The sequence below is a fragment of the Atractosteus spatula genome, chromosome 5, assembly GCF_055471065.1.
Source record: "Atractosteus spatula isolate fAtrSpa1 chromosome 5, fAtrSpa1.hap1, whole genome shotgun sequence".
Classification (NCBI taxonomy): domain Eukaryota; kingdom Metazoa; phylum Chordata; class Actinopteri; order Semionotiformes; family Lepisosteidae; genus Atractosteus; species Atractosteus spatula.
Genome location: NC_142710.1, coordinates 30910324 through 30929918, shown reverse-complemented (window position 1 = coordinate 30929918; position 19595 = coordinate 30910324). Strand labels below are relative to the sequence as shown.

At 35.1% G+C, this 19595-nt stretch overlaps 1 protein-coding gene across 1 annotated transcript in view; it reads left to right on the top strand.

Moving 5' to 3' along the window:
- Window positions 1-5057, top strand: part of fam204a (family with sequence similarity 204 member A) — a 36143-nt gene extending 31086 nt beyond the window's left edge. Inside the window, exon 8 of the mRNA XM_088917256.1 lies at window positions 1192-5057. Within this exon, the coding sequence (XP_088773382.1) occupies window positions 1192-1243 (52 nt within the window). The 3' untranslated portion in view covers window positions 1244-5057. The remainder of the gene's footprint in view (window positions 1-1191) is intronic.
- Window positions 5058-19595: the final 14538 nt, after the last annotated feature.

Below are 19595 nucleotides of genomic sequence, written 5' to 3'. Positions count from 1 at the left end.
AGTAAAATTACATTTACAAACTTGAAAATATAAAGTATTTTAGTAAAAAATGCAGTTTTACCCAGTGCTGGCACAACAGCTAGTTTTGTTTAGTACTTGCATATGATTTTTGATTTGATTAGGGTTAGAAATGAATTCCTTTCAAAAGAAGAAAGCTGTTTAATTTGTTTGACAATTTTGTAGCTGATACTCTAATTAACATTACCACATTAAGAGCTAATTTATTGTTTATAAATTAGGTAAGTTTAATCTGCACACATCTACATATGGAATGAGGTGGTAAATGGCAATTAGCTCCTGAACTGCCTAACAAAGCAGAAAACATGGGAATTGTGGTGCACTAATACAAATCTGCAGGCAAAGCAAGTTGCATCACTCATAGGGTGTGGCATGCTTAGCTGTTTTTCTATTTTACGGTGAACATAACATTGCTATACGTTTTATTTTCCAAAAGAAAGGTGATAAGGCATTAAAAGTGCATCAAATAAGAACTGTTGTGTTTTAAGATTTCTCATTATAAATTTTGGTATAGAAAGAGGCCATGTTGTGGAAGTAGGTGCATTTCACACTCACATAAAATGAGTTTAGGAGCTACAGGCCCCAGAAAACTTAGTTTACTGAAGATAAAATGAGTCCAGATTTGCAGAGACAGTCAGAATAAGCTTAAAAGGCCATCTAACACAGGCTGTATGTGGATGTGTGGTCTATTTTATGAAGCAGAAGTGAGAAGGAGCTAAAAACTGATCAGAATGATTTTTAACAACTTTAGTTTATGCTGGTAAAGAGTCTAGCTGTCCAGTCTGAGATAAGGTTTGCCTTTTGGTTTTGGTTTGCTTGTCATACTGGTGTTTGTGTTTCAATAAAGTGCCAGAGAATGAAAGGTATTTTTTTCTACTTTGGGTTTAAAAGATGCTCCAACACAACCTTCTACCATTTAATTATTAATAGGCATTTGTTTAAAGATCCTCATAAGGTACTAAAAGGTTGATTTTTTAAAACTTCTAAGTTCAGTGACATGTCAAAATATAGTATGGGCTACTTAAAATGTTTAAAGTATGAAAAGTTGTGCTTCTTTGTCTTGTTTTTTATGTTTTATTGTTTTTAATACTCTCTGCAGCAGTGCACTGTTTGACAGTCTGGGCACACAGCATGATTTAACTGCTAAAATGAAAACTTTATGCATTATTTCAGGTTTGAAGCCAAGAAAAGATGGGAGACAAAAAGCAACATGGGCTACATGTAATATTTTCACATTTCAAGACCAGACGTGGGTTAATGCCACAGATTAGAAATGCAGCTGTGGAAAACATACATCTCTTTTGTTTTTTTATCGCTCAATTGCAGGATGATTGGCAAATAATAAAGGTTTCCTTAGATTATAAAGTTTCACTTTTTATGGCTCATATTTTGTTTTAAAAAGGAAATTAGGCAAGTGAAATTTTGTCTGAATATCCAATTAGTATTATTTTTTCTTATTCTAGTTTGAGTTATTCACTGTGCCATAGATGGGTGGTTTTCAGCCTTCTTGTTATTTGAAACAAATTACGACTCACCCTAACCTTCACTTAAATAAATAAAAGCATATCAAAGAACTCCCATGAATATTATTTGGATCAAGGTACATTCTCAAAATTGCTGACAGACTTTTAGATCATGTATGTCATTAAGTCTTGCTCTGTGTTATTAATAACATACCACGAATGGAGTACTTTTGCACACATATGATAAAAATGGCACAAGTAAAAACAGTACCTTGTGTGCTTATATTGGGGACTCAGAATAATGTTATTCAAATTTTGCTCTTCACAAAACTCTTAACTTCCTGTGACTAGAAGCATAAAGGAACTTCTCTTAAGCTTTCCTATTAATATCTTTGCCTGTAATCAACAATTCCTGAAACAACTTTTATGATAAATTGCAATAGGTGTCACAACAACATATGGTAATAATTTTCAAAATTAATTTTAAAACCGACTGTTAACAGTTTTTAATTTTGGATTGGCAGCAAAACATATGTCTTGGCCTTTTTTCTTTCTCATTTCAGAACAATATGCCTCAATGTTACCTCTGTCAAAGGCTGAAAAGCACATTAGATTTAGCCTTTTGTAACATGTTGGCTACAAAACTCCAGTCAGACCATTGCTGACAAACAGATGCAAAACAATCGCTTCAATGCATAGTACAAAGAAACACCTTATGAAACATTAATATTAGCAATCATACTAATGGGATGGCAATGAAAATGAGCATTTGAGTCACTATAGCAATTTCATTAGCATTATTTAAGCTACATTTGCTCAATTAAAAATGAAAAAAATAAATTGGGAATCACTGTTCTAAATGAAACATCAGAAATTCTTTAGATTTGTATAAAAACTGAAATGGATTTTTTTTAAGTAGTTGTCTCCTTCAATATAACTACTATGCAAACATGAATGTGATAGCTATCACCAGTTCTTTAAAAAAGCCTAGAATCAACTTTTTCTCTGCAAGTTGTGCTTATATTTTCTTCATTACTAGAAATGCAAAACCTTCACTAAAAATACAAAGAAGCAGCAGCAAAGAAGCAGCAGCAGTACATACAATATGCTTAAATACAGTGTAGTTTGTTTGATTAATGTGATTTTTTTATTTTTAGCTTTACGTTTGTCAAAAATCCTGCTCTTTATTTTTCCACAGTGCACAAAGAAAATCTCTGTTATGTTACTTGTGAACTTAAGGAAAGATCCATTGTGTATGATTTATCCATTTGAATATTATTGATTAATTTATTGTCTCAAATCAATACAGTAATGTGTGCTACTGATAAAATCTACTAATAAAATAAGTCTTTAGTTTCAATATGGAATCCAACTTCTTCTTGGAAGCATTGTCTAATTGTAGACAAAATGAAATATCACATTGTATCTTAATATTGACTTTCACTGTATTAAGCTTTCCTGGAATGCTCAGAAAACTGGAATGCTGCAAGGAATGTACAGAAATAGAAACATTTACATTTTTATGTTATTAATATGGTAATATATTTTAAAAAATAAATGTCCATCCAAGAAAGGGGTTTTAAAGCGTTTGATTTGGCTAACTGTTAATTAATTGTAACATTCACTCTAATTTTAATTTGACAAGCAATTTTGATAGGCTGGGATGTGAACAGAGCAACCCAAATTTAATGTTGTTCATTTCCTTTAGAAAGTTGGGCATCCATCCAGTTCTTGACTTGCACACCGATAATAGGATGTTATATCTGTGACTGTAATCCAAAGTAATTGAACATGTAATTCCCTGGTTGAGTGTGACAGATCTTTACAGAGCAAAATGTGAGCAGCATGAAAGAAAAGTTGTCTGTTATTTGTTACAAGACATAAAAGTCACAAAGCTAGAGTGATTTTGGACATACTGTACCATACAACAGCAATCATGCAGTGGTTTGATGAAAAGTTAAACTCGTGTTTTTGCTGCAGTGGATAAGCATGTTGGTTTGGGGGAATTTAATGGAACTGTTGTTTTCAGTAAGGTAGGTATTTATCTCTCATGTTCCTGTTTAATCAGTCTGGTTATTCCTCCCTACTGCCTGATTGCTGGAGCAGCAATATGAGGATTGTCATTTTTTTTTCTTTGGTGCATAACTCTACTAACCTCCAACCACAGCTCCCATAAATATTTTTTGTATAAAATAAAAGGAGCCAGTTTTGCATCTTTGGTTGCTTTATTTTACTGTAACCATTCAACAACAAATACTGTGTATAAGGAAAAAAAAGTAGGAAAACATTTTAAAAAATCATAGACAAATTATGCTTTTTGAGCAATAATTTCAATATGCTGTTTATTTTTTGTGCACTTTTTACAGGAGGGCAATTATATTCTCTAGCAGCTGCTTGGGATATTCAAGTAATCACTACATTAAGGAAAACAGACTGTGCAGATTAAAACCTTCTTTGGACATGTTTATCAATGTGGTGAATGCCATTTACAAACATGATCACATCACTGTCCAAACAAGATGTTACTGTACAACGTACATTTTCCTTACCGTATTTACTCCTTGAGTGTCTTCTAACGGTGTTGAAGAGTATACTGTTTACTACTGTACTATATGTTGGATCGAGCTTTGTGCAGTGGGGATGGGCTTTTACAAATGAGGTCATTTTTTATATGTAGATATGCAATACTTGCAGATTAAATACTGTATATATTTAATTATTTGGTTTCCATTGTTGTAAAAAGATTTTTTTTAATCTCTATTTTAACTAAAATGTCTGGGGGGATGTATTAAGCAGGAAAGGACAGGTAGATTCTCACAGCCAAGCATAAGACATTTACTTTGTAATTCCACACAGCTCAAATAAAATTAAATTATTTGGCTTGGGGTTACAGATGTTTTGGTGAGTACTTTTAGAAGATTAAATCCTTCATCATTATTTTAAAAATGTAATTAACAGTATTTAGGGTTGATTGAACATAGATTGATGGCTTAAAATTTCTTGCTGGATGAAAATTTAAAGTGAAGATGACTTCTAAACAAATCTTTAGAAAGAGTTGTGTGACAAATTCTGGCATGCACAAGAAGCCATCGTTCTTGGCAATCCAGAAGATACACTTTCAGATAATGCAGGTAAAGAAACTTTGTTGGTATTGGGGTTTTGACCCACTGGGTCTGACAGACAAAGTTAAACCATATGGATGAAGTTGGAGCCCCCTGATAAACAAAGAGGTTGTTGCAGTTGCAGTGGCAAAGGAGTGGTGCCAAATGTTACACTGGGAAATTGTATTGTAGAGGCCTGTATGAGAGCCGAGAGAATCATGTCATAAAAAAGAAAACACTGGGACACATGAAAAATTATATATTAAAATGTACTAAAGGTGTTTACGCACTGTTAAATGAAAGAGCTTGAACTATGAACACCTACAGTAACTGCTCTCAGTCCTTAATAGATGTGTATGTACAGTATGTTTGTACTTTATTTACCCACACTTTCATAGTATTGGCGTGTAAACAGCAAATTTGTAAAATACCAGTGTATAAATTTAAAATAAAGGATAAATCTCTTGTGAATTTATCTTGTTGAAGTGTAAAATATCAGTGTCTGTTATATTATTTATAGAGCTATAATGGAAAAAAATCTCTTGGAAGTATATATATCTTTAATGGGTTAAAGGAATACGGCCAGGCCTTCTTGTGTATAAAGCTGGAAAAAAATAAAAGGAAAAATAAGGCTCAGAAAAAAATTAAAATGTAGGGAATTGTTTTCTAAATACCTTAGATTTATGCATTAAATGCCTGCAGCAAAAAATAACAGATAGGTCACAAACAAATAGTAATTGAACATTTTACACCACCAATTCTGACACTAGCAGTTTGGAATATAATGTAATAATTGTCAGCAGTACATACTTTTTAGCTTAGCTCCAGGGGAGTGGATGGGTTCTCAGGACTGCTAGTAACATTGACAGCTTAAAAAACAGCAATGTAAAGCAGACTGTAATCAATTATCGTAAATTAAACCTGCAGTATAACTGTCAAAGGGCCCTAAATCAGTAGTTATGCAAGTCCATGCAAAAAGACATAAGTGAATCAAATTTAAGCAAAATATTTTTCCAAAAGAGCAGTTTTAGTGCTAGAAAATTATTGTCCAGGTTGCCTAAAGCTTTTCTCATTCCTTGTGCATTTTGTGGACAAATGTTTTTTTTGACATTTTTGTCTTTTTTGTATCACTCAGAATCTGTCTGCTTTTAGTATGGTGCATCCATAATGCACACCTTTGAAAACACAGCTCTTTCAATTTTCATTTTATGTATATATTTACAACTGGCAAAATATGTAAAACTTCCTGTTCACAACCATACAGAAATCATCCTTTCCTTGTTGTACATATGCATGTAAGTTCAATGAAAAAGAATTACTGTATTGTACTTTATTTTATTTTTCAGCATGGAATTCAGCTTTACTTAAGACATCACTTATTTTAAAACTACATGGCTTTATGAGTCAGTGTACAGTGTACAGTACAGTACACAGTGTACAGTAGGCGTATTCGGATTTGGCTGTACACATTTAAGACCATTTGTCAAAAGCCAACCAGAAGCTGGAGATTTGTTAAATTATTAACTGCAGATCATGTATAGCTCTTTTAAGTTTCTAGTGAATTGCAGTAAACATTTTGACCTGGAATTCACGTTCTTAAAAAATATCCTCAATGTCATAGCTTTTGACGTTGTGACTTTCAAGTTTTTAACAGGTTTAACAAAACTCCAGTTGATTACTTTGAATTAAGTTATGATATAAGGAGAAAAGAGTCCCTTCACTGAAGCTGAATGGCAGCCCAGGATCCTGGCACTTAACATATAGGATATGGCTTGCAATGATAAGAACATATTTGAATTAGGTATCGAGGCAGGTGAAAAAATTGAATGCAAAAAGTTTCTATCCATCCATCTCCTAACCTCTTGACCCAGTTCAGGATCATAGGGGATCCGAAGCCAATCTCGGCGCAAGTGGGGTACACCCTGGATGGGAGGCCAGTCCATCGCAGAGCACACACAAATACAGACACGCACACACAAACAACAGAGCCAATTTTCTCAGACGTCGGTGAACTTACCAGTATGTCTTTATGACTGTGCTACTGAGCCACCCAGGAAGTTTCTAGTATAATACAGTATAGAAAATATACTACTTCAGATAGTTGTATATTTGGGGCCATTATGAACATATCAGATAATGTAGATAGATTAAGTACCTTGTAAACGTAATTGGTGGTCTTTTTTATTTTAATAGGTCTCTGTCATATCATTCAAAAATGAAATCCAAAAAAGCCCTTTGTCTTCAAACATCAGAAGCACCATCTGGAACAGAATTAAGCTCACTAAAGTCTTTCAAATTATTTAAACATATCATATTATTAAGAGAATTACCACAGCAGAAAAATGTAACCACATTAGCATGCAAGAACAGTTATTGCTTCAGGATGGGTTGAGGTGGGGGGTGGAACTCGGCACTCCTGTAGGTTTCACTGGGGATTGGAAGGGTGTCTCCTGCTACAGAAAATTAACATCTAATAACAGGCAAGGCTTTCTGTTGCACATGACAACTTGTGGTGTGTTGCAACATGCAAAGAGTGGTCATGAAACCCGAGCTCTGTTATGGAGAAGGCTTACAGAAGCCATTTGTCTCTCCTTATTTTCAACGGGAGGTATCCACCGTAATTGGGTTTACCAAGCTAGAAATTAAATGAGTGCCAATTTGTTTATTGTTCTACACTATGGGGTTTAGTAATGAGCAGATATACTGTAGAACAGATGTGATTAAACCTGTCATTTTTATTCAGGGGTCCTTTTGAAACCAAGGGGTTTGGCAACACCTGGATGAAGTGAGTTAGGTAGGAAAGGGAAACTGTCTGACAAGCAGTGATGACCACCATTACTGACCCCTACAGCAGTACTGCATTCTTCAGTAACATGGCAGAACTGTAAGCTTCTCTACCTTACTCCACCCACATTTTATCTTCAGGTGGTTTTTGTTCCTATCTTTAGTTCATTATGCAAGGTAAGTAGGTTTGTAAGTAATCATTCCATTCAATAAAATGACTCCATCTGCATCTCACTCCACAGTGGATATCTAGCTATTAAAATTTACAATTGTACTGTATACGGTGTATTTCCAAGTGCACTCGGAAATGTGGCAAATTTGAAAAAACGATTTTTTAAAAAGAAGACTTGTTTGTAGGGGTGCAGGGAGTAACATTTTTGCAAATTTTGCCTCATTTCATAACCTCCTGAGGCATGAACTCAAAAATCCTTGTTTCAAGTTTTGAGATTTATAATAAAACCCCACAGTGATCACCATGTTAGACTTTCTGAAGTATCCTGTTAGTCATGATATCTGATATTTAATAAAATACACAGCAAGTCAGCCAAGGGATCTTATTTCTTAACCTGAAAATGCTCTAGTATCAGTGACTAAATTTATATTTTTAAATTTAAAAATACCATCCTGTTTCATTGGAAAATCTTGGAAAACCTTCTCTTAGGCCTACGCATAACATCTACTTTGTCGAGAGTGTCACGCCACTTATCTATCTGATCTAGATCTGTTCGTCCCTTTGAACATTATCATCAGCCTGGAGCACTGAACCAGCAGTTTCAAACATGAAAATCCTCTTTTACTTCTTCTTGGGTGAAACATTAGTTCTGTGGTTATTTACTTCAAGCAAAATTTGCCCCCAACCTATTTTATTTTTCTGTAAAATGTGGAAAGAAACTTGTAAATCAGATGTCAAAGCACCTTAGGGTATATGTATATTGTACATAACCATAGAAAAAAGGATAAAAAGCCTTCAATCCAATTAATAGGCTTAAAATAGTGCTAGCGTGTTCAAAGTTACGTAAAAGAGAGGAATGTGTGCTTACACATTAGGAATTGATGAGAAAAGAGGCTGAAAATGCTTTTATGTTTATTTGTTCCATTTTCTTGGAATGTGCAAATGTCAGAAGTGGGGTTGAAAAGGGTGAAAACCGGTGAAAGATCAAGGTTAGTTTTGATGGAGACAGGAGGAGAGTAAAAAGAAATGCAGAAAGATTCATATAGAAGTTAAAGCAGTATAATGCTGTAATGGAAGGGATGACTTTGCGGTAGATCTGAAATAGTACTCAAAAGCACAGTTTGCCACCTTTTATTAAAACCTTATAGCATCTCTAATGCCCCAACAAAAATCAAGCTTTCTTTTTAATAAACTGCTAATTTAATAAAAGGATCATCAAAACTGATAATAAAAATATCGGTAATTTAAAATAATTAGCCTATTAAGAATTTTTTTAATAAAGATTGACTTTTTATTGATTAATACATATGCATTCATAACAATTATACATTTAAATATATTTATGAGAAATTCTTGATGCAAAGAGTTTCAGTGTAAATAAAGACTGCAGTTTTTTAAGGAACTTCTCTGTAGCTCTTTTTCCTGCAGTACTGGCTGTAGCTAGAACTACTGTATTCACTTTCCTTTTCCTGCCCATTTTAGTATTAAAAGTAAATGCTTTGAAGGCTGTTAATTGCTAAAAGCGTGAAATCAGCATGATATTCGCTAAATAGTCATAAACGTCCTGCTGTAAAGGACATGTATGCTGTGGTGGAACGTATTCATTTACATATAAAGGACTAGAAAACTTTTTTTTAATGTGTGCAATAATTGTGTAGAATAAGAAAATGAAATTAAAGCAAACACTTAATGAAATAATAACAATCAAAGAGACTGCAGAGTTATAAATTGGTTAAAACTTTGGGTAGGCATATTCTGAGTTACAATAGTCAAAAGTTAATTAAATTGGAGAAAAAAATTTTAAATAAATTTGCCATAGCTAGACCTCGTGGATCACTGACTACCTGACAGGCAGACCACAGTCTGTGAGACTTCAGAACTGTGTGTCTGAACAGGTAGTGAGTAACACAGGGGCACCTCAAGGGACAGTTCTTTCTCCATTCCTCTTCACCCTCTATACTTCGGACTTTAAGTACAACTCAAAGTCATGCCACCTGCAGAAGTTCTCAGATGACTCTGCAATTGTGGGATGTATCAAGGGTGAGCAGGAGGAGGAGTACAGAGGACTGGTCAGCAGCTTTGTGGAGTGGTGTGGTGTGAACCACTTGGAACTGAATGTTACAAAGACAAAGGAACTGGTGGTAGATTTCAGGAGGAAAAAGGTCAAACCTACTCCTGTCTACATCCACGGGAGTGGCGTGGAGATGGTGGACTCGTACAAGTACCTGGGAGTGCACATCGACGATAGACTGGAATGGTCTAAGAACATCGAGGCCATCTATAAGAAGGGACAGAGCCGACTTTACTTCTTGAGGAGGCTCAGGTCCTTCAATGTGTGTAGTAAGATGCTACACATGTTCTATCAGTCGGTGGTAGCGAGTGCCATTTTCTACGCAGTGGTGTGCTGGGGCTCTGGGATTAGAGCAGTAGATTCCAAAAGGCTGAACAAGCTCATCAGGAGAGCAAGCTCTGTCATTGGGTCTGACCTGGACTCCTTGGAGATAGTGGCTGAGAGGAGAATGATGTCCAAACTAGAGGCCATCATGGACAACTTCTCCCATCCCCTCTATGATAGGCTTGCAGGAATGAAGAGCACGTACAGCAATAGACTGATTCATCCACGGTGCGACAGGGAGTGCTACAGGAGGTCATTCTTGCCGTCTGCCATAAGACTGTACAACGCATCCACCTTGCGTCTTGGCAGAGGCAACATCGACAGTGACCTGTTTCTGGACTAAACACATCTACACATCTACTGCTACATCTGTTCTCTTTCTTTTTCTTTTTCCCGTTTACAACCACTTTTTGTGCAATATATGCAAGGGACCTGTGCAATACATTTATATTTATATCTATAGCTACATCTATATTTATATTCATATGTGTGATACGATTTTCTGTGTACTGTTCTGTTCTAGTTGTTCTTGTGTGTCGGACTGTGAGTAACTCTTGTATTGTATTGTATGTATTGTACTATTATTATATAATTCGTTACACTGTGGCTGTGTTGTGTGTGTTAAGCTGCTGTTGCACTGCAATTTCCCTCACGGGATCAATAAAGTATCTATCTATCTAAAACAGGAAATATAGTATGGAGTTGTTTTTGTGGCACCCAGGCTGGTGCAGTACAATAGCAGTAAATCTGGATACATTCATACATGCCGCATTCCAATAACCCAATAATTTTCTAATATTTCTTATTCTCCAGATGAGCAGGTAACATGTAGAGAAAATAACTGCTGATTACATTTTTGTTTTTAATTTGTGGGTCTAAGTAATATTTATGTGTAATTGTGTTTTAGGTTGCCTGATCTTGAATTGGTGTGAGCTTTTGTGTTTTTTTGTTTTCTTTTTCATAATACGTAAACCCTCTCTTCTGAAGACAAAAAAAAGATTTTTAAAGAAAACTGTTCTACAGTTTCCAAGAAGAATGCTGCAAATTTGTTTACTCAAAAGTCTTGTCTCATTAAATCAGTTCTACAATTCTACATTCTACTTAAATCGGAATACAGGAAGTCATTATGTGACTTTACAGTAATAGCCTGTTCTGCAACAGATGTATGCTCACATCAATTAAGTATTTAATTAACACTGCCAATTATTAAAACTATATTTAAGGATTGATTACATATTCACTATACATCAGTTTAGCACCCAAATTGTGTCGACTGTTTGTTTCCATTTAATTAATGTGATTGACAGGTTTTACACCGTTCATGTTCACGTTCTGTGACTTGCTGGCAAAATGTTTTATCTGTGAAGTAATGTGTATGCTTCTAGAGCCATCATACACTATCTCACCATTGGTGGTCTTTCCCTCCATGAGGAAACAAAAAAATCTGTATAAAACCAAAATGCAGTGCAATATTATATTAAAATGTAGCTCAATAATATGATGCATGCAAAGAATGCAAAGTTATTCAATATTAAAATTAAGCTTTCACACAAAACTATGGCAAATACTTTGTCAGTATGAAAACACTGAATCTAATATGAAAGATGACATCTGAAGTATGATTGTAATACTTGAGGTTGTTGTCATTAGTATGCATTTCATATTGTATGTTTTAACTTGAAATGTCTACAATTATGGGTGAGCTTGTAATAAAATGACAAGGTAGTTCCTTCAACCATTTCTGTACTAAAACTTGGAATTGAATGTCATTAATAAAATTTTGGCCTTGGAAAGCTTTGCCATGTTTGAGTTGTAGAATTAAATTAGTGATCTCCAACTACCTGAAAGCTCAAGTCATAATCATGCGGTAGGAAAGAGATGAAGACAATATTGTGTGAACGCACATGTCTTAGTGTCACACACTTCCATGTGAACCATTAAACTCAGCAAGGGAAAGCAAGGGCAGAGATCACACTAAATGGTAAGATATACATATTAATTTATTAATATTAGATATTATTATATTTAATAGATTTTTTGATGTAAGTAGGGCTATATTGACATTAAAAACTATTATATCCTTTAAAATGCATTGTTGACATTATTTATTATTGATATTAAAATGTATTAACGACACACAAATCTGTAAATACAAGTGCATAAGCAAACTCTTGGCACGCTCCTTCTGAAAGGCTGCCGACCCCTGATTTAGTGTAACAGTAGGACACATCTTCACTTGAGGAGGAATGTAGATGAGCAATCCAGCAATATATGCAAAGACCTGCTGAGCACTCACCACAAGTGTCATTTTACAACATTGTGCACATGCCCACACTTGGTGAGAGGCACAGTGCTTTGCATTGAGGAGTTGGTTTAGAACTGTTAGCCCACAATTCTTATGGTCAGCAGCCATATCACTCTGCAACTCACAACAAGAGTAGGGGTGTAACCACGGCGTCCTGCCCAAAATTCCCATTGGCCCTTACCAGTCATGGCCTCCCAATAATCCCTATCTATGATTTGGCTTCATTACTGTGCTCTCCTCCCCACTGATAGCTGATGTGTGGCGAGCGTTCTGGTGCACTATGGCTGCCGTCGCATCATCCAGGTGGATGCTGCACATTGGTGGTGGAGGGGAGTCCCCATTACCTGTAAAGCGCTTTGAGTGGAGTGTCCAGAAAAGCACTATATAAGTGTAAGCAATTATTAATTAATTATTATTATAAGGTGCTCAGAGTTTTGAACTTTGGTTATATCAGCAAGATCACTGTGATTTTAGACAAATTTATATACAAAGCCATAATGGAAAATTTTGTTGTTTTCATGACTTGAGGTAATATGCTAGCTGCTGTTTATAGACTAAATTAAAACATAAGAATTGCCAGAATTTGACACAATTTGACACAGATTATTTTTTGTGGATTTGGTGAAAAATGTTCGTGAAAAAGTTTGCTGGTGACATTTTTAATCCCTGATGAATGTTGTATGGATAGAAATCTACACAGTCTCAAAACTTCTCAGTTTTACAGTCTTTCATTCCACTTTAAAAATTAAATATGGTATTCTGTCTCTTATGGCAGTGTCACAATATCCATTCTTTCCAAAAAGAGTGATCAACTGAATAATTTTAAACACCTACTGTACTTAAAAACCAGGTTCAATATACCTTCCTGAATGCAGAATGTGAAACAAAGAACACTTTGCAAACTCAAAAAAGAAAAACATTACAATCCCATTATAAAACAATAGTCATGCTTTAGAGACCATAAAGTTTTTGTGTTTTAAATTTTATGGTTCTGGTGGTAACTATTTGAGACTGAAAGAAGTTTCCTGGTGAAATAATCATTCCCTTAACTTTGCCAAATGATGCTTATGTTTTGACAGATTTCATTAATTCATATTTGTGGGGTGTAATTAACAGACATACAGACAACTCAATTGCTGGTGTTCTAGATGAGACTATTTTAAATGCCCTTTATTTGGCATTTTATTTATCTCAATAGGCCACCATATTTAATTAGAGTGAAATGTGTGTGTGTTTTTTCTTACAGTAATTTGCAATATTCCTCTAGATGTAAAAGAAGGATTTAGTACACCAGACAGGTTTGGAACTGAAGATGTTGACATTTTGCGTTGTTGATTTAATGAACTGTAAAATTCTACCATATCTTTGGTCTTCACAGATGTTGTGCAATTTTAATTAATGTAATCTTCGCTCTTCAAAAAGGGCACTGGGTTGTTCAACATGCCACGATTGTAAAGATTTGGTAAAGAATAATGAAATAAAAATATTTTATGTCTTCATTGTAACAATCATTAAATAATTATCAGTAAAGAGAGAAGAATCCAAAGAAAAAGATTTCTTATAAAGTCTAATTAACCTGTTTTATGAGAAAAAAATATTTTGCAGTTTCATTTTTTAACCAAAACTACATAAATATATCTGTATAACTAGTTTTAATTCCTAGATTTTCTTTTTCACACTGTGAAATCTATATGAATTTTTTTATTTTTTCATGAGATAAATTTCCTACTGTACCATGTTATATTATATACAGGCACCTTAAATAAGTCAGTATTTTTACCATTACTTTAATGTGTTTAACTTTTACTACATTTGTGTATAGATGTAATTTTAAAGTTTTCAGACTACAATATTAACAAAATAGAGTCACAAACCTTCTGCTATATAGATACTTTATTGATCCCGTGAGGGAAATTACAGATATATACAAATTTGCAGAGGTTGTGTGTATTTTATACTCATTAATGCTTAAATGATTATAAACCATATAAAAGCAAATACCAATCAAAAGGGACTGCAGAGTTTTTAATCGATTATTTGGTTTACACATTCTATGGATTGCTGGCAAAAGATTTTCTCTTTATCTGTGAAATATTGTGTACACTTTAGTAGCCATTAGATATCTCCACCACCAGCCTTGTGCTGCTTGATTCTGTATTTGTGATTGCCTGAAATCTGATTTTCTGCTTAGTATTTTTTTTTCTCTTTTTACCTAATTACAGAGACAAGTACCACGTTATGCAAACTGGTGTATAGAGATACTGTAGTTTAAGACTTGTTTAATTCAGCACAGTGAGTCAAGACTTAAGTCTAGGCTAGATCTGAATCAAATAAGAAATTTGAATTAAAAAAAGAATAATATTGCTTTGTATTACTCTGCTTAAACTGGTATGAAAGTATGAAGAGTTTTGTATTGATACATCAATATAATTGGAAGTTTACTCTTTCATATGGACCTAAAGTACTAAAAACGTGGAGAAGGAGACAGCAGGAATGTTTTACTTTTTACAGCTGTCTTTGACAATTCCAGTTGAAGTGTGATAGACAGCTTGGGCTGGTTTTGTAAGTAATGTTTCAAAATCATTTCCACATGCCATTTTCAGAAACTCTTTAGATATGGGCCACATGACGATTTACCGATCTGTTCCTTTGTGAAATACATCAGAGAAGTACAAGTCATGAATGCTACACATCAGGTGTTTCATTGCTTCACATCGCTGAGGTAAACGTGCAGTCTGTTCCTTTCTTGTGTGGTACACATAACATTGTGATATATTGGGGTACTGTGAATTAGGTAATTGGGGACTTATTTCTACATTCTAACTGCAGGAGTAGTTCCATCTAATTCACCCATAACTAAATAATCCAAATCACAAGAACATAAGATACTGTATATTAACAAAGGACAAGGCCATTTGGCCTATATAGCTTATTTGCTAGTACCTTATTGTTCCAAGTCGTTTCTTGCACCACCAATAATTGGCAAATTTGTTCTGATGTCCCATGATCCTTTGTATAAAGAGGTGCCTCCTGTTCTCAGTTTTAAATGCACTGGCCCTTAGTTTCAACTTGTGTCCTCTGCTTAATGTTTCACTGCAGATTCTGAATCAATCGATCAGTTCTAGTTCAGTATTTATCCCATAAGTCCATGGATCAATATGTTAATCAGACCCTTAAAAGATCAGACCTTTACAAAGCCCTTTTGAGACATGTTTAAATGAAGAAAAGAGAGCTCTCTGCACCAAGTAAGAAAACAACACTTTCAGTCTCAAACACAAGTTCTCCACACACCTTGAAATTCTTTGCCACTTGTTTCCCTTTGCCAAAAACATGTATGATTGTATTCCTCAAATTCTTTACATATTACACTTAATACTGATGTTTAGATTGAGTGCATACCTCTTAATGTGTTTGACACATATGAAATGAGCTAGGCCAGTAATGCTGAACAACCACCCAGGGAACATCATATCATCTGTGGCAGAGCAAGCTTATGTTCTCCTGCATCGTGCTGTAATTGATCACTGCACAAGGGGAAAGCCCGTGCTTGATAGATAAATACAGATATAATAAAGATAATAAAGTGCACTTAATTTTTTTTTAACATTCAAATGAAACAATTAGTTTCTATGGATATTCAGGATTTTATGGGCAATGAATTCTAGTGGTGTGTTCCTTGCCTTCGATACAGTGTGGAATAAGAGAGCAACAAGTCCTCAGTAACACAGGGCACCTAACAGATGTGTACAGTGACACAGGACAGCCCTCAAGACTCTTAATCCTACAAGGAGCCATGCAGGAGACAACCCCCTCCTTATAGACCCTCCACGGGGAGGCAGCAGAAGATGTTGTGAAGGGTATCTTCTTAATAAAGGCAGATGCCATACTCCTGCTATTAGTGAGAGTCATTCTGCATAAAAGCTCCCCGTGTGCCATCTTGTACAGATCACAGATCCCCCAGACCTACGTTCGTAGTGTCCCAGGAATCCTGGCCTAGGCCTAAGATTGCTACAATATAATGTAAACATGCATTTTAAAGTGGATATCCAAATGTACACTTTACTTATTCTAAGTTGAAAGTTGAAAGTCTTTTCTTAATGAACTGCAATGATGCCTGCTCAGTCCCATTGTTCCATGTCACGTCATTGTAATATGGGACTCTGGATGGCTCTAAATGATATCCTTAGTTTCCCTTCAACCACTATAGTAAATCTTAGGACTGAATTTGGTATTATTTGTGGATGGTATGCAATTTCAAAGCTGCATTAACCTTTAACAGATCAGTTCAGCACAAGTGGGGTATAATAGGTGCCTGGAGATTCAACCATTTCAAATCACAAGTTATTAATGCATGCCACTTCAGATCTGTCAGAATGAATTTGCATTTCTGATTCTAATACCTGCACAGTGTAAAATGTTTTAAGAGCAACTCCAATAATGTGTTGATTTAATTTACTTTAATATGGAAATATACTTTTTTTTAAAGGCAGAATTTTACGTATGTACCTCATCACCCAGTAGAAACAGGATCAAACACACCTTCATGGAAAAAGTGTGAAAGTGTAAGTCTTATGAAAAATTCGAATTAATCCCAATACAAAGGAGTTTCAAATCCATATTTCACTACCAATATGGTGTAGTATGTGTGCAGTGTTCCACCTCATCACACTGAAACACAGCTGTTAATGCAGAAGACATTGTGGCAAAGTATGACTGCAGTAAGCCCGTCTTTCGCTTTCCGAAAAAAAACCACCGAGGAGAACAAAATACAACTGTACATTTGTATTATTGAAACAAGGAGAACATTTTAACTGTTTACCAATTTAAAATGTAACTTATTAAATGGTATTAAGTCGTACGTGATGTGAAGCTAACATCCAATTCCAGTCCAGAAATATATACAGTATATGAATATATTTATAACAGCCTTTTCATTAAGTTGTTACCAAATATATACGCGTGGTAAGTACGGTACACAATGTTTTAGGCCTATTGTGCCGTGCATGGCAGTATGAATTCAATACAACGTTTAGCTGCCGTTTCAAACAATACTTTACACATACCCAGCAAATAACTATTGTTAACTATAGAATACGTATGCTTATACTTGCATGTATTTTGTTACGCAAAGAAAAGAGCAGATTCAAAAATTGATCTTCTATACGTTTGTTGTAGTTTCATTTTTCAATCGACTAGAACAAAATAGTTTCGTGTTATTCATTTTTATAATACGTTGTCCGTTTCGTTGTAGATAGTATTCTGGAAATTCTTTTATATTTTCGTAAATTAAACAGATTGTCAGTTTACAGAATAAAAGTATGATACAAAGTTCTCTCCACAGGTTAAAAGCGTGTAAAATTTAAATAACCTGATAATGTGAAACGACGGGTAGCGAAAATGCTGATGGACTTGGAATGTGATGAGTCAACAACCCCGGCGTCCTGGCCAAATTTCCCATGGCTCTTACCAATCATGGCCTCCTAATAATCCCCATCTATGAATTGGCTTCATTACTCTGCTCTCCTCCCCACGAATAGCTGATGTGCGGTGAGCGTACTGGCGCACTATGGCTGCCGTCGCATCATCCAGGTGGGGCTGCACATTGGTGGTGGTGGTGGAGGGGAGTCCCCATTACCTGTAAAGCGCTTTGAGTGGAGTGTCCAGAAAAGCGTTATATAACTGTAAGCTATTAATCTTCTTCTTCTTCTTCTTCTTCTTCTTCTTATTATTATTATTATTATTATAACAAATGAAAGCGATATAGCGCCGGTGGTAAGAGGGCAGAAATAATTGTATTTTCTGTTAGTGATTCAATTAGATGTGACCTCGACCAGGTGTTTATTTCTGGGAGCATTTATGGCAACGGTAGTAACTAGTTGTATGTCCCAAAACCAAACACGCCATGTTTGGTTTGTTCTTTGTATACTGGGATAACGCCTGAAGGATTAATTGAAGGTACCATAAAGCTGCTCGTGCAAACACGTTTTGACATAACGGCTGTGATAAAAAGGAGCTACAGATCCCAGTACTGACCTATGGTGTTTAGACGAAGTCTAATGACAGACCCAGCGTAACGTGAGTACCCTCCTGTTTTCACACGTGTGCTTTACGGGTCTCCAGACATAACGTGCTGTTATATGGTTTTACTACGTGTTTGACGAAATACAAAAATATATTTATTTGTACGATGTCCTGTTGATGTTATTATTTCCGTCGATTATATTTTATTTTTACGTAGGAAAACATACTGTATCTGGTGTTCTTATTTTTGCTATCCTTATTCATGGGATACTGATTAATGTACTTGCCCTGTGTTAATTCAAAATGATGTAAGTCTAAATATACTAGTTTAAAAACAAGAATTTTTAAAATAAGAACAGAAGATGCATAAAACTTAGCTTCAATTAACTTTATTTTTTATGGACGATTTGGTCATCAGAATCTTTTTCCTCGGGTGTTGATGTATCAACATCCATCTTATTCACCAATTTGTGTATGCCATTCTATTCAAACGTGAAATGGATGAACATTTACAGCAACCAACATCTGCACAATGCATAAAACTGATTTTTTTCCCCAAATCATTTTGCAACACTGAGTTCTTTACGAAGTAATTGGCAGCATATCAATTATCGTGCAAAGAGATGGCACTGAAAGGAATGTCAGGAACTTAATTAGGTGTTGCTTTCTGAGAAGAGAAAAAGTGACACGTAACGTTAGATGTTATCATCTCACTAAAAAACATCTGCTGTCTAGTGATTAGTGAACCACTAGCAATGAGTGCATCCTGAGTAAGTCCATCATATTGTGACACCAAGAGTAAAAATCCTCTGGGTTAAAAGTAGCAGTTTGCTGAATAAACACACCTGCACCAAATGACTCACAACAACCATAAAATTATGGCATAGCTGACAGGTCAAGAGAAATGCTTTTGTCTTATAAATGGCCATGGGTGTCAAATAGTACCTTAAGGGCTTTGTCTGAGTTATTAACAGTTTCAGTATTGGCATTACTCTGATATGACTGGTGCTGTTGTAAATGAGTGCATTTACCCGGTTTTGAAAATTGAACAGCCATTAATTTGGTTTTCTGGAATAGAAGTTACACAACTTTTCCTGTTCTTTTTTTCCTGAAGAAATAAACTCTACTCATATGGGATGACCAGTTAATTAAGAAAATGACTTCATTAGCATCAGACAGCCAGCATAACTCATATAATTGAATAGCCAGCACAGGTCAAAATCTGATGAATATTTCAAATCTTTCTGCCACCAATCGCTCGCCATCTGATATAGAACTCTTTCAATCTGTTTAAAAACCACAGGATTTCATGAAGAATGTTTATGAATAGAATACC